A 26,707-nucleotide genomic window follows, 5' to 3' on the forward strand; every position below is an offset into this window, starting at 1 on the left:
CAGTTCATATTTGCAGCATAAGTATCACTGTATCAATTCATATTCAAGTGACTAAAGGCAGAACACTTACAAAATCTGTCAGCTTGAAGAGCTTCGAACTCCGAGACTCTGTAGAGAAATTTGTCTCTCGTTTCAGCATCGTATCAGTTCCTCTTTTAGTAGGTGCTGGCATGGAACAACTGCTTTCTGAACTGACACTGAGTCATCTGGCGTTGACACTGATGGTGAAGCAAATGAGAGAGAACCGTCATCTAGCACATCATAAATTTCAACTGTGTTTGTTTCTATAAATTCCTTAAATTTTGCTCATGTCCCTATTTTGGGAATTAACTGAGTAATTAGTTCATCAGTTAATGAATTAAATGCTGCTTCGTCTATTTCCTGTTCTGAAATATAGATTGAAAGTTTATAATTAACCAGATATTTACTGAATATCAAAAAAGAATTATACACTGGTGAAAGCATTTAAGTTTTATTACACTACCAAGCGAAATTTGGTATGTTACGCGATCATGTGCCACACAAAGAGTATAGGAAGTTGCTCACCCCAGTTTTTTTGTTTTGTTTTGTTTTGTTTTGTTTTGTTTGTTTGCCTTTACAGAAATGGGTGTATTTGGGCTAAGCTAAAGAGAAAAATGTTCATGGTAACTTCATACTTCAGCTTCATACTGTCAAAGTTACAAGGGTATAGAAGCAACAACAAGAATTTAAGAGCATTTTTAACTCATGCAAATCATTTTGTAATTTGGTACATAACAGGTACCTATGGCTAACAATAAGTCTAATGCTAACCGATTGTTTTCAAAGACTAATGTACTTCTAAAAAACAATGAAAGGTTCTATGCAGAAATCATAGCCTGTCTCCTCTCTCTCTCCTCTTTGCAATTTCTGACATTGGTCGTTTTGCTCCAAACCACAGAATTATCTTTTGGAGATAATACACTATTCTCTGAATGCTTTGAAGAATGTAATATTTTCCGAATACCTAATAGAAGTTACCTAATAAGAAGTATACACTCGAATATATATAGGGAGGGGGTAGTGGTTCATGTTACGGAAGCACAATTTTGTAAAATTTACAGAAGAAATATGATATAGTGTACACAAGCTGAATTTTACGTTTACAAGTGGAGCGTTACTAGTGTCAAAGCATGACAAGTGCTATTGAAACTCGTATCATTGCAATATCCCACCTCTTTTCATATCTTTACTTACGCGTATACCCGCCATTACTGACGTGCCTTCTCCCTGCGCTGCCGCTTCGGCCCACCATCTTTGCTTAGTCCTGACTGTTAGAGAGCATTCGCGCTTTTTAGTGTCCACCTAGCACAGATTACGTTTATGCACTGTATATTTATGACAATCAGAAAGTTTTATTTATACGCAAATCGTAAAAGAACTGTGATTTTTTCACAATTACTTCTGGTGGGGCCATCGATATTTACCTGTAATAAGTGAGATATTTTCATGTCGCCCATCGTAAGTCTTTTAGGGGTCAGTAAGAAGTAAATTAGTGAAAATTATATTTTTTTTAACAATTATTTCGAGTGGTGTACCGAAAGTAAAAATGCAGGCTTTTATCAGCGTATTTCACGATAAATATCGATTTCAAAGGTAAGGATTCTATACTTGCGTTCCATGAAATGTTCTTTCAAAATTATGCTTTATATTTCGGATGACATTTAGTATCTCTCCCAAATCCATCGACGGCTCAGGACCCAGTACTGTGACTTAGAGTAAGCTGTTGTTAACTACGGTACCTCGCTTATGCAAATACCCACCGTCGCTGACGCGTTTGCTCCCTACGGACGCACATCGTTTCTAACTGTCGGGCCCCCGCTGCTACGCTTCTGTTCTGATTCTGTTCGATAGCATAAATGGTTTTCAGTGTCTATATAGCACAAGTTGGTTAGTGTTTTATGCGTAGCTTTTATGCTATACGTTCGCACTGTACTTATACTCATGACTACTTTACATTTACAAATAACGAATGGTAACCCCTACCATGTAAGTCAGAGTCAATACCAAGTAATCTGGAGGAGAAACTAAATAATAACCCATATTTCTTCCGTAAATTTTAGATTTTTGTTCATCTGTAAACTATAAATGCACCAATTTATTTTGCAAACTACTATCGTTAGTGTCACTTTATTTACCCCTTTCCGGAAGTATCTAGTGGTAATAGAAATTACCCCAACTCTTGCCCCTGCAATTTTATACCCTGCTCTAGTGTCGTCAATGACTACTTTATCCATATGTAAGGGCCTAGGTTTTACTTAATAATGCCCGCTCCGGGTGGTAAACTCACTTTGAAACCAGAAATTACTCTCTGTTAATTCTATGAAAATTGATCAAAAATTCCCTAACCTTCAGCGAACCCGTTCCTACAACTACCTTACTCTACTGTACCCAGTGGCGTAGCACAATTTTGTGGGCCCCCCCGCAAAGTATAGAGAAGGGGCCCTACTTGTAAAGCCGATAGAAGTAATGTTCAAGTTCTACTTTATTCATCGCAAGACTTCGGGGCCCCCTATACCTCGGGGCCCCCCGCACTGCGGGGGTTGCGGGGGCAGCTGCTACGCCACTGACTGTACCCTACCCTACTCTAATCTACTACACCTTTGAAAGCGGTTCTACATATCGATGCGCAGTTGGGGCGTGCATTGTAAAGTTTACCCAAGGCGTATTTGTTACGCCAAATTTACAGCCAATAGAATAAGTACACCTTGTCTCAAAAAGGTTGAGCGCATTCTTTATTGGTGTTTTGAGGCAAAAATTTTCAAAGTCCAACTTCGGGTATCTTCGGGAAATAGTAAACCAGGTTCGAACCTCCAAGCCAGCCTTTGCAATCGGGAAAAAGTTTGCAGATGTGTTTTTCTTCTTTTAAATATAATAAGACTTGTTACCAAGTGTAGAAAAAAAGCAACATTGATTGAAATATTTAATGATACAATATTTCGAAACTTTGTATTAATGTCACCACATGCTTGTTTGTCATTTAGCTCTCCATACGTAATGGAACATTTAGATATGTAAACGAATCTTTCCATATGTAAAAGAATGCTCAAAGTTAAGACATAGAACATAATTATCGCCTAAGTACTAAAATAATAGTCAAAGTAGAACAAAAACAGCGTTTCTAGTGGGTATGAATGTCATAATTTTCTTGAGAACCGTTATACATCGCTAAAAGCACCTTAGCAGAAGTCTTTGTGTTAGCTCACTGGTAAGCTGTTGGATTTCAAATCATAAGGTTTTGAGTTCGAATCCCTTCTGGGCCAATGCTCTTTTAAAATTATATTTTCCGCAATGCATGAAAAATTATATAAAATAATGACATTAAATACATCAGTTGTATATATATAACATAATCATTGCAGAATGTAGTAATTATTATGTTTAAAATATAAAATCTGAGATAATTTTCACAGTAGGTCGGTATTATATATGAGAATGTTAAATGCAAGTTAGGAAAATTGTTTAATAGCAATAAATAAATTATGTAGTGTATTTATTTGCAGCTATTTGTCATACAGATGTAACTTCTCAATATTCTCAATACAGCATGTCGTTTACATTCGTGAAATACAGTATATTCTTACGAATATAGAAAGTGTGTAAACAGAGTATCCAAAGTCGGATCCTGCTTCAAGACACATAACTTTTCCCGATCCCCTTAACGTCACAGGAAGAAACACAAATTCTCTTTAGAACGGAATATCGTTACTTAGAGTCTCATTCGAATACGTTGAATATGCTTTTGTATATTCATTTCTCTCTCTCTCTCTCTCTCTCTCTCTCTCTCTCTCTCTCTCTCTCTCTCTCTCTCTCTCTCTCTCTCTTTCTTTCTTTCTTTCTTTCTTTCGCTTTGTTTATGTGTTGCGGAATATCCCAAGTTGAATACAACATTTGCAAAGTATATGACCATCAGTGTAATGGAATACCGGAAATTGAAAGTCGTGTTTCTTCAGGTTGGGTTTGCGTGTTCATGTTAGCTCACTGGTAGAGTACGGGCTTGTTAATGAGGTCGTCTTGAGTTCAAAACCTGCAGAGAATTACCTTTTTTTTGTTAGTAGAATTGCACAGAAATCGGATTCAAGGAGTGGTTTACTTCTAGAAATATTTTCAGAAGCGTTTAGGTAGCCCTGAAAAGGACTGTTTTCGGGAGTTAAGGCGGGGACATTAATATTGTGTCCAATACTTATTTTATTAATTTAAATCCGCTGACTCCAACAGGAGAATCCCAATTACAGGAGTCTTACATAAAATATTACATCTATGTTATCAATTTAAAAGAAACACTAGAATAAAAAAAATCACCCTTCTGAATTTATTACACGCCCTATTCTTCTGGGCATGGAATCTATTAAATGGGTGACAAATTTATCTCCTTCTCCTACCTCCAGCTATGCTTCGGAAACAAGATGCCACAGGTCATCTTGGGTTCTGGTGGATCTGCCTCAGGCCAACTATCCCTTAGAGTACTCTTCACTTCTGCCCACATATTTTCCATGAGATTGAGGTCTGCTCCACGAGGCGGCCAGTCAATTAAATCAATCTCAGGCTGCCCTGCGAACCATTCTTGAACCACACGGGAAGTATGTATTGGCGACTGGTCTTGCTGGAACTGAATTACACCATCAGGATGAAATACTCGTACAGATGGCACCATGATATTACTCACAATATCTAAGTACTGAGCACTGTCCAGGTGTCCTTCAATTCTGTGAAGCTGTTCTGCTCCGCGCCTGAAAATCCAACCCCAACATGAAATAGATACATGGCCACTGCGATTTCAAGCAGCAACACATCCAGGGTCATATCGGGTGCCTCTCGGGCGATACACAAAACGGCGTCCCTCATTTGATGTTGTGAATATGGATTCATCTGAGAAAACTACGTTTTCCCAATTGCGACCCACATTCGCCTGTGCAAACGCGAGACGGTAAATTTTGTGGTCGTCTGAGACTTTTTCCTTCACGGCAGCAACACAGCCACGTAACCCGGCATGACGAATCCTTCGCAGAGCTGTATGCTTACTACCAGGAAAAAGAGAAGCTTCCCTTAGCTGTCTAGACGTCCTTAGTGGGTCTAGCCGGGTTTCGTTTACTAATCTCGCATCTTCGGCTTCGGTTGACACATGCGGACAACCAGAAGATCGTAAATTACCAGTTTGACGTGTAGGACCATATTTACGAATCCATCGCTTTCCTGTAGAGGCCGGGACACCTACTCGCCTGCTAGCTGCAGTTGCAGAATAGCCTTCCAACTCCCATAAAGTAATTACTGCTGTACGTCTATCCATAGTTACCAATGTTCTGAGCTGTGAGCAGAAAGCAATAGGTAAAAGCTAATACCTGACGCATGGTTGGTTAATTGCACGACACGCCTATTGTGGGGAACGACTTGGTCAACGACTCGCGAAAGAAATCTGAAAATGGTGCGCCGTAATATTAATATTAAAAACAGTTTTTATAAAGGAGTATTAATACATACGAAAAGCTGTTTAAAGAATGAATTGTTATACTGACCTTATACGTATAAAAACATATACCATATACCAAACAGATTGAGCGATATGATGATAGCTGTATTAAGACGAACACTTTCGAAGTCCAATTTCGGGTATCTTCTGAAAACAGTAAACTAAAGCTGCTGGTTCGACCCTCCAAGCCAATCTTAGCAATCGGGATAAAATGTACAGATATGTTTTTCCTTCTGTTAAATATAATAAGACATGTTGAAATGGTATTAAGTGTAGAAAAAAAGTAAAGTTGATTGAAATAGTTAATGATACAATATTTCGAAACTATATATTCACACTCTCGTTTCGTCATTGTGATTTCCATACGAAAAAAAATAATTTACGTATGAGCTCAGTTATATTTCAGAAGCAGCTTCCGAAAAGCGGTCATGTTAGCTCAGTGGTACACACCCGAGCGTTTAAATCGTGAGTTCGATACCCGTTCAGGTGAGATTCTTTTATGATATTCTACTTTCCTGAATGCATGAAAATTATGTAAAATAGTTACATTACAATTCATCAGTTGTATATATCAGTTGAATATATATATTCATATCATTTCACGACATAAGCAATTCTTATCTTTAAAATATAACATTTGAGATATTGACAGAACGTCGGTATGTTATATGTGAATATTAAATACAAATTAAGAAAATCGTGTAATAGCAATAAATAAGTTATGTAATGTATTTATTTGCAGCTATTTTCATACGCAGGTAACTTCTCAATATTCGCATTACAGCATTTAGGTAGAGCATATCGAAAATCGGATCGTGGTTCAAGACAAAAAACTAGCTAGCCCCAAACTGTCACGTAAGAAATTCACGAATCGCAAAAGTAAAGTGAAGAGTTTGAGAGCGGTAATACCTTAATCGCTTTCTCTCAACTCTCTCTTATCTGCATTTATACATATAAAAGTGTATGTATGTATGTTCCAACATAACTCATGTATGCCTAGAGCAGGGTTTCTCAACCTGGGAGTCGTGGCCCCTAGGAGGTCGCGAAGATAAGCGGAAGAGATAAATATAGTTAGAATCTAATACCGGAAATTATTTTGAATTTTGTTCTGATAGGCATACTTTTATTTTTTATACATACTGTACAGAACAATAAAAAATAAGTCTACTGAACATTGTCAAAGGGTGCAGAGTTGTTTAAAAATGAATTTAAATGAAAGACGTATGATATGATACTAATGAGAACTGTATATAGAAATACTAGAAAAATACACATGGAACAAAACCTGCACATTGAAATACTATTAAAATTGAAACCTAATGAGATACCTAAGCACGGTGTAATTTCACTAGTGCAGCAATGCCCGGTTCAATCTTCGTGACGAACATTATGAAGCCATTTTCAACTGATAAGCGATTTCTTGTCTTTGTTTTAATGTTTACCATGAAAAAAAAACTTTCGCACAAGTACGATGTAGCAAATGGAATTATTACTTTTAAAGCAGCAGATACCAGACCAGGATATTCTTCTCTCCTCATCAGGCAGAACTTGTCCAAGTCTTTGTTACAGAAAACCAGTTGCAAAGACTTGTAGCATGATCATTCTATTATTTGGTTAAGAAGTTGTGGGCTTAGATCAGATACGTTAATGGCCTCTTCAAAGAAAGAGTTTAACATCCATCTTGAACCAGCACCTTCGTCGTTGGGAATATAGATAGTACAGTTACTGTATCCACTGTCAATGCCGGGCGCCGAAAAAAGGGGGCACAAATTTCGTAGGAAGTGTGTTACTCATGTTAGGAAAGTAGGGATGTACGCGAGACAAGACGAGACGAGAAATGGAAAAGTCTCGTCTCGCAACCTCAAGCGTTGGTCTCGTCTCGCAAATGTGAAGTCTCGTCTCGCGTCTCGCATAAAATTTTGAGTCTCATCTCGCGTCTCGCGCGAGACTTTCTTGCATGGTCTCGCATATATTCTAGGTCAAAATTTTGCAATGTGTTATTCTATGGCTGTTAATGAATGATGATGTGATATTCTGTCCGAAGGCAGGTATTTGACCTAAAAGTCCCTTGGTAAGGTGAATGGTGGTTTGCCATTGCTTTCCATGGGATGAATGTTCATAACATCCTAAGGAGACGGAACCTAGAGTTCAATATGGTATCCGAACTTGTGTCCCCTCCGCTCCAAATTAAAAGAAAAGTTGTGCTGGAATTTGATCGCTGGACCATTAATTTTCGTCAAATTAATAGCATAATTTACAGCAAAACCAGCATAAATTGTTGCTGGATCCAACATTGTTTTCCAGCTTAGAAGTCTCCAGCAATATTTGCCTCTTCTAAAATATCGTCGCCACTATCAACATTTACACGTTTTGGTCGTTTCCTTGAAGGGTGATTTTCCAGTATGAAGATGTTTTTATACCACCAACAGCGCTTGTACACAACAAAAGAACTCCTTACAACACAATACGACCCAATTCTTTTGGTTCGTTTGGGCTTGTAGCAATGTTGGATTATCGCATTTTATCAACTTTCGCTTTCAACTTATACTGCCAGATCTAGAAAATAAAATTAATGACAGATATAGGGCCATTCCTACCATCTCCCACGAAACCTATAGGGACATCCTGCCAAACCAGTATTGGAATTAAACTTTCGAACTAGAGGGGGATGTTTTTGATAAATATATAGAAAGAAAATACTTATTCCATGTAAAAATATCATGTTATTTCTGCGAGCCGGGCCGGGGATAAACTTTGACGAGAGGGGATTTCCCCGTCATGCCCCAACATTAATCGCTAGTAGTAATGTGAAAAAGACAGAAACAACAGAAATATCATATTTCGCGGCAATAGTGAGTCTTATTCGCTTTTCAGACCAAAAATAGAAGTTCATGTATTCGTGCGCGCCCGCGTGTATATGTTTGTGTCGCTCTAATGAATTTCCTAAATCGATGTTGTAATAAGTCCTAAATCGATGCTGTAATAAATTTCCAATTTACAAAGCTTTTACTTTTTAGAAACTAAAGAAGGCTTTAATTATGAAAATTTAACCTTGATTAATAATAAATCTCATAAAATGTCTATTGCCCCAATCACTTTTTTGTTCCTGGAGGCATTAACGCTCAACTTAGAAAACTCAATAAATGTAAAATTACTAAATATACAATTAAATGTAATTCATAAATGTTGCGAGACTGCGAGAAGTCTCGCGAGACTTCTCGTGCGAGACTTAACCGAGTATCGTCTAGCGTCTCGTCTCGCATGGTTTAGTCTCGTCTCGCGTCTCGCATAAACTTTTCAGTCTCGTCTCGTGTCTCGTATCGCAAATGCGAGACGAGACGAGACTTCTCGCGTCTCGCGTGCATCCCTATAGGAAAGTGCATGTGCACATGTATAAAATAGAAGGAAAAACGTAATAAAATGTGCTCAAAATCAAGAAAAGGCAGAGTTTACTTTTGAAAATTTTATTGAGCTTCGTGCCAACCATGGTGGCGCTTCGCAGCTAGTCTGTCGACCTCACTCATATGTACGGAGACATCGTCGTATACTCTTGCCCCGAGCGCTGATTTTCCATGCCACGGCACTGTTCACTATAAACAAGAAATTGATTCTACTATTATAGAAATAGGTATGTTAAAAATCCCACACAAGCTTATTATAAAACACAAATTATAAAAGGGTCGCTGGCAAGAGGATGTGATAAAAGGGGATCGTGATAGGAATTAGATTGAGAACCACTGGCCTAGAGTAATTTTAACCAAATTTCTTATAGCATGAAAAAGAGTGCTGTCGGGTTACCTATGGTGAATGGGAGGGGGATACATATAAAAGATTGCTAGAAAATGATCGGTATTAGTGTCGAATTCATAGTTTTCGGGGTCGCTTAGATAAATAGTGTGACTTTCGATTTCGCTTAACTCCGATTAAGCTCTCATTAGTAGGGATGGGCACGAGCGACTTTTCTTTGAAACTCGACTCGACTCGAAACAGACATCTTTGAGGTCTACTCTAGGACTCGGCGCGAAAAATATCCTCCAACTCGACTCGGATTAGAGTCGAGTCAAACTAAAACGAGCCAAATCCTGTGTGTAGTCCTACCTAGACAATACATAGACAATATAATTATTCTATTATCAATTATACTACTATTACTACAAATAATAATAATAATAATAATAATAATAATAATAATTATTATTATTATTATTATTATTATTATTATTATTATTATTATTATTATTATTATTATTATTATTATTACAACACCGTGTATAAACATGAACGATAGATGGTTAGTAAAGGAATACTAAAAGCTAGTTGACTGCCGACGTCGGTAGTCATGACGTCTACAAGGCAAAGACATCGTTCATTACCCTAAGCTGTAAGCGTCGGTGGACTACAGATGGTCAACTATTGACCTCTCGCCAAAGATTGGTGGACCCGCAGCGACAATCCGCGGTGGCCCCAGTTCCATTTTGAAAACTTTACTACTAGCGGCAGTGACGCGATGAAACGACAACGAACCACAAAATTACTCTCCCAAAATATGTTAAAATGCCTATATGTGTGATTTGTTTATATTTAGGTGAGTCAAAGAAACACAAAACAAATACCCCGGGGTGGATGCGAACTATCAATATTGCGATTACTAGACACGTGTTCTTCTGATTTCCCTACGGAAACGATCATAAAAAGCTTGCTTGTTGATGGATAAATCATTGACGTCTTAATTTAGCCAATCAGACAAACCCCTACATCTCGAGTTCTAGGAGGTGATACCGTGAACCGTTTCAGATTTATTGCTTTCTGGTGGGGTACTATCTATGTGCAAAATTTGAGCATAATAGCCGACATGCATCTTCGGTGCCTCTTATCTTTAGTACAATTTTAACCAGAGATGGTGTGGGTCAATGAAAATTTGATTCACGACCCACCATGATCCAGTATTACCCACCACCCAAATGACCCATTGGCCCACTCTGACCCATCATCCATCGTGATCTACTCTGACCCACCACCAACTATGAACCACTCTGAACCATTGCGACCAACTCCGACCCATCGACATCAACTCTGACCCATGATCCACGTCCTCTTCCCCGTTGACTAAAGAGGCTACACTTGTAATAAAACAAGACTGTGAAATTATCACTTACCGGAGTTTGAATTTCTACCGTCAATGGCTCAAGCACCTCTCTGTTACTATGCTGGTGGATCTGACCTTTACGATATATAATGGCAAAGTGTTTCTCAACTTCCGAATTAAAATGAATTTAAATTTATCATATATAATTATTTCTTTGTTGCCTTACAGACACATTTCAGTAGAAAATAGGATGAAATTTGAAAGTCTCAAATCAAGGAAAAGTAGACCAACGTAAAAAAAGAAAGAAAAACTAATTTTCTATATCATTAAGCACCTGGAGTGCCACTCTTTATCTAATCCACCTCGAAAATTATGGATTCGACACTAATGTCGGTCTTTTTTTTTTTTATATGATGATGAAAGGGGCTGACATCAAAATTATATATAATTTTGATGTCAGCCCCTTTCATTTCTCCTAGGAGAGCAAACGGATACTGCCACCGTTAGGACTAAATTTGGTCTTAAATGACATTAAAATTTCTACCAATTAATTTAGCGACCAGTGTTGCATTTAAAAGCTCGGCGCCTCTACGCACTTTTGCTCTCGGCGCCCCAATAACTACATATTTCTCCGCCCCTTCATCCCTAACTTAAAAATAAAACTTAATTCGAATATGCTTAATTAGTGAATTTATTACATTTAAATACCACTCACTACATGCTACAGCTAGAACTACGTAACAAAAAATAACAAATGTGAAACGTGTTCTGAATTATTTTTAGATTTCTTACGCTATTATTATACATATTAGAACAGTAAAAGAGGATTGTTCATGAAATAGTATATTTGCTCTTGATTTTTAACTTTTTCATACGGAAAAAATTAAAATATTATTCAAGTTTTAAACTTTGCACTCTGCAAATATATTGCCCTCTAGGCAATGGGACTAATGTGAAATGTGGACTAATGTGGACTAATGGGAAATGCGGCACTGTTAGCGGCGCTGAAAATTTACGATTCGATTCTAATATCGGTTGATTTCGATATTTTTATGTCGCTACGTAACCACCCTGGGTGCTAATGGGAACTTAATTGGACTTGAATTGAAAGTAGAACTATTCACCTAAGCGACCACGAAGCTATGGATTCGATACTAATATCGACCAGTTTCTAGCATTTTTGATATGTATCCCGACAGTACTCTTTTCCAGACTGTAAGAAATATAGTTATAATTGCGCTAGATATATCAGAATTATGTTGAAACACACACATACATCCACTTTTATATTCTGTAGAAATAGAGAGTGAGCGAGCGAGCGAGAGAGAGCGACTAAAGGCATCACCACTTCCACATTGCAAAAGCATATATCAGGAATTGAATTGAAAATCTATGTAAAGACTTTCTGCTGTGGCGTGCTTCATAAGGACAATTCCAGTCTGCTCACGTGACCTTTGGGGTTCATGAATTTCTTGCGAGCGTTGCGACTTTGGATTCTCTGTTTAAACCTTCGGTTTATGCATCGAATAAGTTTTCAAGAACATAAATGACATGCTGTATTATGAATGTTGAGAATTACCCTCTATATGACAAATAGCTGCAAATAAATACACTACATGATTTATTTATTGCTAGTGAACGAGTTTCTTAACTTGTGTTTAACATTCTCATATATATAATACAGACCTACTGTGGACACCTACCTATTTCAGATGTTATATTTTAAACATAATAATTACTACATTCTGCAATGATTATGTTATATATATACAACTGATGTATTTAATGTCATTATTTTATATAATTTTTCATGCATTGCGGAAAATGTAATTTTAAAAGAGCATTGGCCCAGAAGGGATTCGAACTCACAACCTTATGATTTGAAATCCAACAGCTTACCAGTGAGCTAACACAAGGACTTCTGCTAAGGTACTTTTAGCAATGTATAACGGTTCTCAAGAAAAATATGACATTCATACCCACTAGAAACGCTGTTTTTGTTCTACTTTGACTATTATTTTAGTACTTAGGCGATAATTATGTTCTATGTCTTAACTTTGAGCATTCTTTTACATATGGAAAGATTCGTTTACATATCTAAATGTTCCATTACGTATGGAGAGCTAAATGACAAACAAGCATGTGGTGACATTAATACAAAGTTTCGAAATATTGTGTCATTAAGTATTTCAATCAATGTTGCTTTTTTTCAACACTTGATAACAAGTCTTATTATATTTAAAAGAAGAAAAACACATCTGCAAACTTTTTCCCGATTACAAAGGCTGGCTTGGAGGTTCGAACCTGGTTTACTATTTCCCGAAGATACCCGAAGTTGGACTTTGAAAATTTTTGCCTCAAAACACCAATAAAGAATGCGCTCAACCTTTTTGAGACAAGGTGTACATGTGAACTAACAGCAAAAGTAATATATACGAAAAAGTACACTTACCTTGAAACACGTCGATTAGCTGCGGTAAATTCCAGCTTCTTAATAAATTTATATCATGGATCCAATACGTCGTTGAAAAGTAACAATTACTTCTCACTTCACATCACTGTGACTTCGTTAAGAAAGTTGTATAGTGCACACTACACTCATTTACACACAGTTCTTTTACGGTGTCCCTTATGATTGTTGTTCTACGTGTATTATTATTTTTGCGATCCACACTTTCGTAATCGAAATGTTTATCCAGAATGCAAATAAACACATGTGACCTTGTAAATAGACATTTTGGTCCGGAAAACCAAATAATTACCAAATCAGTTAAAATTTGGTTCGCATAACCAAATTAATCAACCAAATGTTCTGACCAAAAAATATAGTGTTCATGACCAAACACGTTTGGTCAAAATGACCAAATTTTGGTTAAATTAACCAAAAAAAGTGACCAAATGCTCTGACCAAACAAATTTGGTATTCCTGACCAAGCCCTTTTTTTCAGTGTTCGGAGAGAAACCCAACGGTAGTTTTTTTTTTTTTTTTTCAAAATTTGTAACGGTTTTGAAGTTATGAATAGACTTAGGTTAAATGCTGTGAAATGTGTTGTGCGATGTTTAGAATTGAAGGATAAAGATAAAGTGAAAAACGAGCTCTGTAACATCTCACATTACATATTTTTAATGACCAGGAAAAGAGAGAGCTAACACACATTACCATTAGCATCTCGAGTTACCATTAGCATCTCGTTCTACCTTCAAGAAAAAAAAGTAAAGAGACAGTCAGTTTCTGTTCATACAATGGTCCCCTCATAACAAAATTTAGGTTTAAAAGACAACATAAGCTATCCTAAATAATTCAGAACTTCAAACCCATTGCAGATTTAAAAAAGAAAAAACTTTACCGTGGAATTTTTCGGTGCTGGGCAAAATGTTCAGTACTGAGCTAATACAAATCCTAATTGGATAGATGCATCAAAGATGTAAGGTGCACGTAAGATGTGGTGTGGAATATGGGGCGAGAACCTTATTGGACCTGTTTTCATTGATGAGACCTCGGATGCTGCACAATATGAAGATATACTTGAAAATATTGTTATGCCACTTTTGTTGATTTCATCAATATTGGCCACAAGATAGGGCACCGCCACATTATGGACGTAACAGGGGTGTAGCCAGCAGGTTTCTGTAGGAGGGGCCCGTCGTTTTTGAAGGGGGGCCAGCTACAATCTACAAAAAGTGTGTTGCAGCTAGTGTTTTTGAAGCCTGAAAAAACTGGAAAATTTTGGTTTTCTTCCGGAAAACTAAAAACACTGTTTTTAGCTTATTATTATTATTATTATTATTATTATTATTATTATTATTATTATTATTATTATTATTATTATTATTATTATTATTATTATTATTATTATTTTCTTAAATTATATTACAGGTAATTTTTGTTATGTTTAACCAAGAACTACTGCCACGGACCAAACATTATACCTTTGTGCGTAACTATTTCAATACACAGAACCTATCTATAAAAGTAACCAAGAAAGTTCTATCGCTTTCTCACTCACCACCTCCGAACATTCACATGTCACCTAACACGTACCTGGAAGATCAAGAATAGATCGACAAGCTTCTGCAAACGTTCTGAAAGGCCATGGGTTCCATCGCGGTAGAGGTTGGTGGGCCGTGAAGTGAAGAAGGCATCAAGTACATTTTGCACCTCTACTAGGGATTTGAGCTGGCATCCTTTAAGGTGATTATCCAAGGAAGGGAACAGATGATAATCGGACGGTGCAATGTACAGGAAGTATGAGGGCTGCAATAGTGTTTCCTATCCAAGGCGTAAAATGGTGTCCCGGGTCAACCTAGCCACGTGGGGCTTAGCGTTGTCCTGTAACATAAGGACCCCTTTGGGATTCAGAAGTGCTGGCTCCAGAGTTTTGAGTTTTTCTTGAACACGGCTCAACTGCTGACAGTACACAGTTGCATTGATGCTATACCATCTGGTAGCAGTTCCCGATGCACGATGTCGCGAGCAGTTCATCAACACACAGGAGGACTTTCTTCTGGTGCAGTGCTAGTTTCGGCTGTCTTCGAACCGTTCATGGGATGCGACCAATTATGATGGAACTTCGTACAGGCCCCACTTCTCATCACATGCAAACACCCTGCCCAGAAATGGCTCCTTCCTCAGTCGAGACATCGAAGAAACACAGGTGTCTGCTTGGTTGCCTTTTGATCTGGATTCAAGTTATGTGGGACCCATCGACCCAACTTCTAATGTTTCCTCAGTTGAAGGTGCTGCCGAATGGTTTCGCCACTCACACTGAATTGTCTCCATGCCGTAAGCGTTCGTGGACCACAAATGGGCTTTAGCGACATCTCGCCAAACATTGGCGGCGCCGCAGCGACGATCCGCGGTGACTCCTCTTCCATTTTGAAGATTATACCACCAGCAGCAGAGACGCGACAAAACGCCAATGAAAAACAAAATTACTCCCCCAAAATGTTAAATCGGCTATATATGTGATTTCTTTACATTAAGGTGAGTCAAAAAACAAAAAAAAAAAAAAATATCCACAAAATTACGACTCGAACCACCAACCTTATGATTACTAGGCGAGTATTCTTCCTACTTCGCTACGAAGGCGATGAAGGAAACGTCGCTTGTAAAGGGATAAATCGTTAAGATCTTTTTAATTTGGTCAATCAGAGTGCTCCTTTAACCGTGTATATTCGACGATAACTGATTGGGATTAGATCAAATGTGTTCGCCATGTATTTTGAAACAATATGACGCGTGTCTATTTACTTTATTTCATAGTTCTCGCATACTCACTTTCTAATGATCGACGACAGTTATCATCTAAATTCATACAATTATCGAACTTATCTCAAGATTTTTCACTTCATGATGTTGAGGCAGAGGTTATTCTTGACCCTCGGAGCTCACTTTAGGAACAATTCGTCAGAAAAAATAATATATAGTCTAATATTAGCCGCATGCAGATGACTGGTGATAGTTCGCGTTGGTCCCTTCGCGATTCTCAGCGAAAAATCTAAGGAGCTCGGGCAATACGAAGTTCTTCCTGTTACGCGGTGGTAACTTCAACACCCCGACTAGAGACATATGTTTCGACTCGACGAAACCCTGCCGCCAGTGGGACACTAGCGGCAATTCTTGGACGCTGCTCAATTGCTGTCTGAAGATCGACATTTTGTAAATATCTTGGTCTTCCGGCACGTGGCGTGCCTTCGAATGTCTCGTCACCGTCCTTAAACTTGTTAACCACCACTGCACAGTGGGCCAGAATCAGAATCTGACTGGAAAAAAAGTAGTTTTGGCAACTACGTCTAATCTACATTCGAACAGCACAGTTGTGTTAAGTAATAAATAAGGTTTCTTGCTGCGTATCAGTAAACACGGATAACAGCATATAGTGGCGGCAGCAGCACTTCAAAATTGATAGTTCATTATCTGTTTTATAGCGCGCTGAATTGGGGTAGTATGAACGTAAGGTTTGCGGTTTAATTGCGCATGTGAAAAGGCAACGAACGATCGTAAAATAAGCTATGAGTAAAGGTATGTATATGTACTTGCTGTTTGACTAAAGTTTTGATTGATTGGTTTACGTTGCTGTTCTGTAGAAGCATTTCTAGAGAGTCGAAGTATTCACGTATTGAAGAACTGCTATTGGAAATTGAAATTGAGATTTAAAAATGTACGTTCATGTCTGTATTGAGATCTTTCGTCATGATGTAGTTTGATATATGTATTTCGAAATACAGTTGTGATCTACTGCCCGTTCTTGCCCGATTTTTATATTTATCGTCTTTTCAAAGTTAGGTGTAGCGAGCCGAATACGCTCTTCGTGACGTGAAGAACCTGTACGAGATATTGCGTTCTAAACCATCACTTTATAATTATGATACGAACAGTTATGGAATGTAAATTCTTTCTGTGGGTGTTCTTCGCAGTGTGAGAGTGACTTTAAGTGCCTTCAAGGAGTACGTTTGGGGAGGAAGTTTCTGTAACAGAGTTTCACATTTCCCCATTCACCATTGTGAACACAAGTTTAGGGATATCATTTACTTCTTTTTCCTGAATTGGTACATTAGTAGGCTTTAAATTACGTATTTGCGTTTCCATTGAACATACCTCTTTTCTCGACAGTTCAGTTCTCTTTTCTAGTACAATAATTTAATTGGTCGACAAATCTAGGCGACGATGGTTAGGGATTTTGCTACAGAATTGCTTTGTCAACCTCCCTATCTGATGTTGAATACAACTGTAAGGGAACGAAGGAGATAGCAAAAATATCTGAGGCACTAGTTCAATTTATCTTCTGTTTGAACTTTCTGCTTGTATACATTATGACAACTGCTTCCATCTCAAACCCACTCACACACTAATTTCATTATGTCTCCATCTTTGATGCACTGTTTAATATAATCTTCATTAAAATCACGATGCGCTCAATTGTCTGATTTACTATTGCTTGTAAATTATCTTCGGCTGACGTGTCAGTTACTATAATATTATTTTCTCTGGGATAACGCTTTAATTTTGCTTCCCACACCACTTTATACGACGGATATATGTCACAATGTTCTGCCTTTGCACCTAGTCTCAAATTTTCATACTGTCTTTTTGTTAAGTTGTTATCTATAATAAGTGCCACGACTTCATCCGGAGAATAAGTGTTTGAGAGAATTTTGGCGAATGATAAGCCTTTTTGATTTTCGTTGCTCCCTTAGGTGTCGTTTGAGTGATTTCTCCTAATACAACCGCGGCATCTCTTTTTCCAGCAGCTCTCAATGAACATTGGGTAGCCAACACCAGCTTTTACTCAGAATGCTTTGTAATGAGTGGTTGTACAAGTTTTTTCTTCGACTTTGTTTCCGGATCTTCGAAGAGTTTACTAGGTCTGCCTAATTTGCTTGTCAAAGGCCTATGCTCTTGGCTTCAAGAGATCGTTTTGAAACCAGTAAATACTTTATCAGAGAACTTAATATGTCCTTCCAAGTTCCAACCAATCATTTTATTTGGATAAAAATTTATCAGTCATTCTATTACACAGCTTCCAACGTTTCTCGAAATCACTTTGAAGGCACTTAAAGTCACTCTCACACTGCGAAAAACATCCACAGAAAGAATTTACATTCCATAACTGTTCGTATCATAATTATAAAGTGATGGTTTAGAACGCAATACCTCGTACAGGTTCTTCACGTCACGAAGAGCGTATCCGGCTCGCTACACCTAACTTTGAAAAGACGATAAATATAAAAATCGGGCAAGAACGGGCAGTAGATCACAACTGTATTTCGAAATACATATATCAAACTACATCATGACGAAAGATCTCAATACAGACATGAACGTACATTTTTAAATCTCAATTTCAATTTCCAATAGCAGTTCTTCAATACGTGAATACTTCGACTCTCTAGAAATGCTTCTACAGAACAGCAACGTAAACCAATCAATCAAAACTTTAGTCAAACAGCAAGTACATATACATACCTTTACTCATAGCTTATTTTACGATCGTTTGTTGCCTTTTCACATGCGCAATTAAACCGCAAACCTTACGTTCATACTACCCCAATTCAGCGTGCTATAAAACAGATAATGAACTATCAATTTTGAAGTGCTGCTGCCGCCACTATATGCTGTTATCCGTGTTTACTGATACGCAGCAAGAAACCTTATTTATTACTTAACACAACTGTGCTGTTCGAATGTAGATTAGACGTAGTTGCCAAAACTACTTTTTTCCAGTCAGATTCTAATTCTGGCCCACTGTGCACTGCACTGTCCGCTCAGTCACGACACCCTCACCAAAGACCTGGCATATCTTCCGCCACACTGCTGCGGCGTTTGAACCAAGTTTGAACTCGTACAGCATACACGCCCTATGATGCTCTGTGGTGGTTCCATGTTTGGTCTATCCTTACGCAAGTTCATGGTGTAACTGAACTGCCACAACCAGGTAGTATGTTGGATATATAAACACCAAGAACTCATTATCGCCTTATCTCCATTCACATCCAACTCACGGTGTGAGGGCCAATTATCGCAGACCTCCACAAAAAGCGACAGGACTTTCTTGGTTACTTTTATACATAAGACTGATTTTCTTTGAAATTCCACTTGATTTATTTAATATTTTCTGACAAATATTTATTATTCGTTACAAAAAAGACAATTATTTTTATTAACAGCTATATCTCACTTCCTCTTTTACACGAAATAGCATTTTAAAAAGCGAATGAAATCTAAACTGAAAAAAACTGAATAAAAACGTTGTTTTTCACCAAATTTTCCACCTGATAAAAACCGTTTTCTTACAACACTAATTACAGCATATAAATAATATAATGTACTTACAATTTAGTTTAGATCCATTGTTTTATGGTAGAATTTATAGTACCTTGTCAAAACGTTTGTCTCCAAACTGTCAAATACAAATCGCCGTAAATTATGTAATCTGCTGTCACAAAAAGTATACCATAGAATTTTCGGATCGCTATAAGGAAGAAATACCATACTATTTTGTGATCAGTATGGTAAAATACTATTTTACCGTAAATTATTAATTATATGTAAACTTTGTTATTTTTAAATGACTGAAGCGAGGTAATTTCCCGATGATGTTTTAACATCTGGTCATTTGGGGGGCAGGAAATCATTTGGGGGGCCTGGCCCCGATTCCCCCCCCCCGTGGCTACACCCCTGGGACGTAATGTAATCAATGGCTCAATGAACACTTTCCCGGTTGCTGGACAGGCCGGCATGGACCAATTGAGTGGCCAGCAAAGTACCCCGAACTAACTAATTTGAATTTTTATCTTTGGGGCACCTTAAAACTATTGTCTAGCAATGTAAAGTTAATTACATTGGTTTCCTGAAAAGGATAATCATTACGGTCTGTAAACAAATATCACCGATTATACTTTGCAGAGTGCACAAACACTGGGTCGCACGGTTAAGAATGTGCATACAACAGAACTGTGGACAAGTTGAATATGTCATGTAATTGTAATTGTCTCATGTGTGTTAGCTCTCTCTTTTCGTGGTCATTAAAGAATATGTAATGTGAGAAGTTACAAAGCTTGTTTTTTACTTTATCTTTATCCTTCAATTCTAAACATCGCACAGCACATTTCACAGCATTTCACACTATCCTATCCTAAACCTATTCATAACTTCCAAACCCTTGCAAATTTTGGAAAAATAACCTTACTGTTGGTTTCTCTGCGAACGAGGGTGTTGTTTAATATGTCATACGGCCATGTTGCTATTTAAAACAAATAAGTTGATTCCAAAATGAAGGACAACAACCTTAACCACTTCATAATGTTTCCCTCTCCTACCAACGTTGATCCCAATTGACTTCAAATCGACTGCATTTACAATTTCTCAAATATTTAGCCCCGTGGAGACGTTGTAGAAGTTCACTTTTAAAATATAATATCTTTCAATTACTTCCAACATTTAGACATTTTCCAATATGGCGAACGAAGAAGTTCTTGGATTTTTAGAATGTCATTTACATAATCTTTACCAACATCTATGTCAAATTTTAACTTGTTAATTACTTCCTAAGATCAATAAAATTTAAATCAGTTTGACGATGGTTTTCGGAAAATAAGAATTTAGAGGTAAATATTTACGAAAGTACACATTTTATGAAACATTGCTTCTATATAAAAATATTGTGTTATCTATGTTGTATAAAGTCACATTAAATTTATCTGTTTATATTCAACCAAAACGAAGATGTTGGTATTTTATCTGGGTATTGTTCATTTGACACTTCCAGCGGCCATTTTCCAATATGGCGGGCGATGGTCAGGTGCGATTTGAGGTGATTTTAAGTATGTTGTTTCAAACATCATTCCCAACATCTGTACAAATTTTCAGCTTGTTACTAATATGTTCCTTACTTTTTAGTAATTTGACTGCATTGTATAGTGTCCACTGCTTAAGTTTCATTACAATCGGAAATGCATTTGTGTGTATTTTGCAGCAACAAAATGATAGCAATTTTGAAGTTGGAGGAGTTTTTGCCCCCTTAAACACCATGGTTGATGTTATGAAAAAATACGAGTTTTATATCTATCTATCTATCTATCTATCTATATATATATATATATATATATATATATATATATATATATATATATATATATATATATATATATATATATATATATATCTTTTGTCCGTTACATTTTAATCGGACATGTATTTGTGTTGTTTTAGCTGCCAGAAAATAGGTGCTACCCATATATTGATGTTCGAAGGTTTCTTCTATATTAAACTCCGCGGTTGCCGGAATAATAGAATACAGTAGTCCTTATTTTATCTCTAGTGTCCATTGTATGTTTCATTGAAATCGGAGATATATTTGTGTGATTTTCCTGACACAAAAACGGTACAATATTGAAGTTAGAAAAAGTTTGCTCCTATGTACCTCTTTGTTGATGATATAAAAGATACAGGTCTCTTTATTTCATCTCTAGTGTCCACTGTATAAGCTTAATTAAATCAGAGATGTAATTATGTGGGTTTTGCTACCATAAAAAAACGTGTAATAATGAAGTTGGAGGAGGGTTGCCCGTTGAACACCAGGGCTGACGATATAGCAGAATATGGATCTCTGTATTTTGTTTCTAGTGCCCACTATATAAGTTTCACTAAAATATGGGATGCATTTGTGTTCTCTTCGCTACCACAAAAAGGGTGCAATATTGAAATTAGAAGGAGTTTCTTCTCAAATCCTACAGTTGCTGATGTAGGAAAATCAGGGGTGAGAGTGTGGGGTAGCGCAGGTGGACCCCGTCCCTTCACTTCCCGAAAATATCTGTGACGTCCCCCCACTTTCTAAAAAAATTACAATGGGCAAAGATAGGCACGGGGGACGGTGTGACGTAATGCGTCCCCCTACCTTTTCAGATCTACTTTTACCCCCGAGGAAAATACTTAATCTCTAACGTTCACTTCATAAGTTTCATTAAAATTGGCGATGTATTTTTGTGGTTTTGGCTTCTGCAAAACGGTTCAATACCGAAGTTGGCCCATCAATGCCTCTGTCGCCGGAACAACAAAATAAAAGTCTCCTAATTTCATCTCTAGTGTCCACTGTATAACCTTCATTAAAATCAAAGTTGTATTTCTGTGATTGTCACTACAACAAAAACAGTGCAATATTGAAGGTGAAGAAAGGTTTGACAAAATAAACTCGTTTGTTGTCTATACAGGTCTCTTTATTTTACCATGGGGGTACGATGGCTCAGTTGTAAAGCGCTTACCTCTGGTGCGTAGGCCTCTGGTTCGATCCCCCGGCCAAGTAGGTTTGTGGTGGACAACATCGTGTTCATGGGTTTTCTCGGAGTACTTCCGTTTCCTCCCAATTTTTCACTCCATCAATTCTTCCATCATCATTCACTTGCCTTAATCATTGTCTTCCTTAACATAAAGGGCATCATCGTGAGACGTTAAACTGAAAGATTTCATTCCATTCCATTTCTTCATTTTACCACTTGTATCCACTGTATAAGATTTACTAGAGGGTGTAATATTAAAATTGAAGGTGATTTTTCTCTTACATCTCACGATAGCCGATGTAACAAAATCTAGGTCTCTTTATTTTGTCTCTAGTGTCCACTTCATAATTTCGTTAAAAGCGGAGACATAGACTATTTGTATAGCTTTTGCTTCCTTAAGAAGAGTGTAATATTGAACTTCAAGGGTATTTTTCGCACGGTTGCCGCCGTTCCCGATATAAATAAATACGGGAATCTATTTTATCTCTAGTGCCCACTGGATACATTTCGCTAAAATCGGAGTTGGACTTCTGAGGTTGCTGCTGTCAAGAAAAGCAATATTGTAGTTGGAGGGGGGTTTTGCTCTCCTAAACTCCAGGATACTGATGTAACAAAATATGGACCACTTTATTTTGTCTCTAATATAGGTTTCAATAAAATCTTAGATGTATTTCCGTAGTTTTCACTGCCATAAAAAGCATTTAATATTGAAGTTGAAGCAGGGTTTGAGTCCATTAATTCCGCGGTTGTTTACATAAAATACAGATTCCTTTATCGTCTCTAGCCCACTGTGTAAATGTCTTTAAAATCGGAGATGTATTTGTGTAATTTTCGCTGCCCTAAAAAAGGGTGCAATACTAAATTTAGAAGGAATTTCTCCCCCTTAAATGCTATGGGTGTCGAAATACCAAAATGCGAGTCTCTTTATTTTGTTTCTAATGCCCACTCTAACATTTCATTAAAGTCGAAGATGTATTTGTATGGCTTTAGCTGGCGCAATGTAGGTGCAATATTGTAGTTGGAGTGGTTTGCCCCCATAATAAGGTAAACTTTCTGGATCATGTGAATATAATCAGAACAAAAAAGGCATTCTAACGTAAGCAATAAATTTTAATCTGAATGATTTAAGTACTGAGAGTGAATTATTTAATTCTCAAGACCCTTCTTGCTTATCTAATACCTAGCGTGTGTGTCTTTGGTGCACGTCGGCCTGTGTTTGATCCCCGGTGGGACAGTATAAGAAATTTTAATCTAATGATCGTTCGCTTCCAATAACCATTTGTCTCCTTTAGCCTAAAAGACAGAGCTGTGGAACGATAAACTGAAAAAAATATTTCATTCTCATTTGAATTGTCAATCTCGCCATCTCACTATCCAGATCGAATGCAGATAATTAAGGTAAATAGGTATTTTCTGGCCCTTACTGTAATTACTGCAATAATGTGATGTGTATGGACATGCTGACTTAAGAGTTATTAAAATATTAAGTAATCAGAATTTAATTCGATAGTAATTTATTTTACTTTTCTGAGCACTCTATGATTTTAATCCATCACACACATCGCTCACTTAATGGTCTTTTCCATTGTTTTGAAAATACAAATTGTGTTGCTAAATCATTTGTTCAAGAATAATGATCCTTGCCCTCGGTTATACTAGTAAGATATTAGTCGTAATTATACAATTTTTAGAGCTTCTAACACCTCGAATGGGCAAATGAACCTAGATTTGCCTGGTACATGCTAGTTTGGTTTCAATATTATGCAAGTTTTCAAACTCGAAATATATATGTTAGCGAATATTAAAGCTATTCTATTTAAAAGGTTAAGAAAAATATTATTGTAAGTTATGTTCATATGTTGTTCACTTATAAATTTAAATTACAAATCTGAAGTTCTCTCTGTGATTTAGTACTTTTATGCTTGGAAAATTAATTTAATTAAGTTCTCTTGTCCTTGGACTTCCTAGCGGCCGTTGCTACCTTTGCTTGAGACTTCTCACGGAATAATTGTCGGAGCCTAGGGTGATGTTTTAATAGGCAACTAATCACTCAAGGCTGTGGGCAAAATATTTGAAAGAGCTCTGAGAAACTTAAAGTGTGCAAGGAAAAACTCGAAATCATCAACTAATTTTGTCATGTCTGTCCAAGTGATGGTTGGAAGTTGGATGCTTCATAGAAAGTACTCAAGAAACATTGGTTACACTTCAAACAAGTAAATCAAAACAAGGATAAGATTTCTCTTATCACTAGCTGGAACCACACTCCCGCTGCTCCCAAAATTTATGTTATGTTAACTAGCACTTTGTGGAAACACATTGGAAGTAAATGCTTCATAATGTATTTTCAGCTTGGTTATAGACCGTGACCTAAAAAAAAAACAATGAAACCATCCTGATATGAAACTTAATAAAGACAAGGTCAAACCACTTCCAAGAAAGTAAAATACGGGTTCAAGTTGTTTCAGTGAAAGATCTTGGTAATCAACTAGATCCAATTGCACTTCATTACCAGTCAGATCTGTAATCCACTTTTTTACAAGTCCACCTTCAATGGACCCAGATATAATTTTATTTACTATAGGAAGAAATGGCGAATTCTTCTTTAATAGAAATCCAAGTTGGAATTGCATGTAATTTACCTTCATAATATGCAACAGATTTCTTTTTCCAGGTGAAGAATAAAACAGTGAAATTGCGTATTGAAATTCGATTCTAGGCCCAAATACAGCAACATCTCTTTTCTCGGATACTCGTCGGCAGTTCTCAATATAGTGATGTCCTTCCACAAGGCTCTTAGCTAGTATTCGAAGTACTGGGTCTTCTGATTGTAAAAGAGATTCTCTTATGCTCCCAAATGCTACTATTTTTAAATCGGACTTTGATAGTTCTTCCAGTGAATTTATATCCTTATTATAATGGGGAACAGTTAAGAAACCAATAAATAAACTTTGATATAACACATTAATGATACCACTGAATGATACTAGTATGAAAATTAAAAATCGTAAAGTAAATGTTCGTGGTAGGTAGGGAACAGATATTTGTAGAAACACTGAGTACATATATAAAAATGCGTTCTTTCTGAAATTTTCATCCTTCCGTTGCAAAAGTTTTAGGAAGAAGTACAATACAAATTCAAATATGCCAAATACTATTAGAATTAGTAACCACAGCTGCTTGGAAAATGGAAAAAGCAAATACATCCACCGAGGAAATGGATAAGCTTTTGGAACTAAAGCAGTAAAAGAATCAAGTATGAAACAGTTCGTTGCAGATACAACTTGTAAAACTCTTGATGACAGTGCCATAGGATTCAAGGAAATGTCAGCCTCATTTCTTAAAAGATCGCCCACGTTACCAGTCCAAGTATTATTAAGTTGTGGTCTTCCAAATTTAATACCTTTACGCTTTTTTACAACAATGGGTGTCATATTCATTGACTGCACCATAGTAGAGAACAATTCTCCAGACATTCCTCCAAAACGTAATGTATCTCCTTCCTCAAGTCTAGCTAACAACGGGAGACCATCAAACATTGTAATGCGAAGTGGATATCCTAAAGTATTTCTTAACCTATCTGGGTATATATTGTTCTCATCTACTTTTACAAGAGTAATAGAAGGTGTTTGATTATTGTCATTTTTATCATTAGAAAGAAATGGGTTAAAAGTGATAATGGATATCTTTTGGGAGTTTGATGATAAATCAATCACAGCAACATTAAGTGCTTCAATTTCCCATAGGATTTGAAAGATCCTTAATATAACCGGCTCCTCTTTGATTGAAGTTATGACACTGATTAAACGGTCGTCTGAATTCCAAAGTGCTTTTCTCTGTAGATTTGAGATCACTTGCATCATGTCTTCGCTATATTCCGCTATAAGCAAAAAGTTCTCACGTATAAATTGTGTTGGGTGATTTATCGTAACACTTACGTTTTTTGAGGGGTAATTTATATTTAATATGCGGACAGAAAACTCCTCATTTTTCTGTAAAACTTGAAGAAGATGTTCATATATGAAGTTATTTTCATTTTCGTTTCCAAGTATGATAATGGAAATATGGCCATCAAAATTCTTCAAACATACATTAGCAATCGTGGAAATCATCAGATTGTCCATGCCCTCAAAGTTCCTCTCAATTTTTCCAATTGAGAGAAATGCTTTGTTTCTACTAACAACGTAGAATAAGAACATCAAAATGTATGTATTCATGATGTTCACAAGATGATTTATATTTTGCCTTCAATGCAAACTATTTCATTCAACACTTTTAGTGTAGCTGAAACAAAAATAGTCTATGGATTTGAGTAGCATTATCTATGGATTTGAGTAACAACACACATGAATTTGGAAAGCAAT

General features: G+C 36.9%; 2 protein-coding genes across 2 annotated transcripts in view; both read right to left on the reverse strand.

Moving 5' to 3' along the window:
• LOC145690974 (uncharacterized) overlaps positions 1-554 on the reverse strand; it is a 29,241-nt gene extending 28,687 nt beyond the window's left edge. The window contains exon 1 of the mRNA XM_081766451.1: positions 71-554. Coding sequence (XP_081622577.1) covers positions 71-172 — 102 coding nt within the window. The 5' untranslated portion in view covers positions 173-554. The remainder of the gene's footprint in view (positions 1-70) is intronic.
• A 24,083-nt stretch (positions 555-24,637) lies between these two features.
• LOC145671701 (putative glutamate receptor) lies at positions 24,638-26,206 on the reverse strand. The gene has a single exon (XM_081740917.1). It carries the CDS (start codon positions 26,204-26,206, stop codon positions 24,638-24,640), a length of 1,569 nt encoding a protein of 522 aa, XP_081597043.1.
• Positions 26,207-26,707: the final 501 nt, after the last annotated feature.

Source organism: Thermobia domestica, chromosome 1 (assembly GCF_964235325.1).
Source record: "Thermobia domestica chromosome 1, izTheDome1.hap1.1, whole genome shotgun sequence".
Lineage (NCBI taxonomy): Eukaryota > Metazoa > Arthropoda > Insecta > Zygentoma > Lepismatidae > Thermobia > Thermobia domestica.

Bases quoted from the DNA above. Each gene is read 5' to 3' on its own strand.
- LOC145671701 (XM_081740917.1), bottom strand. From the start codon at position 26,206: ATGATGCAAGTGATCTCAAATCTACAGAGAAAAGCACTTTGGAATTCA.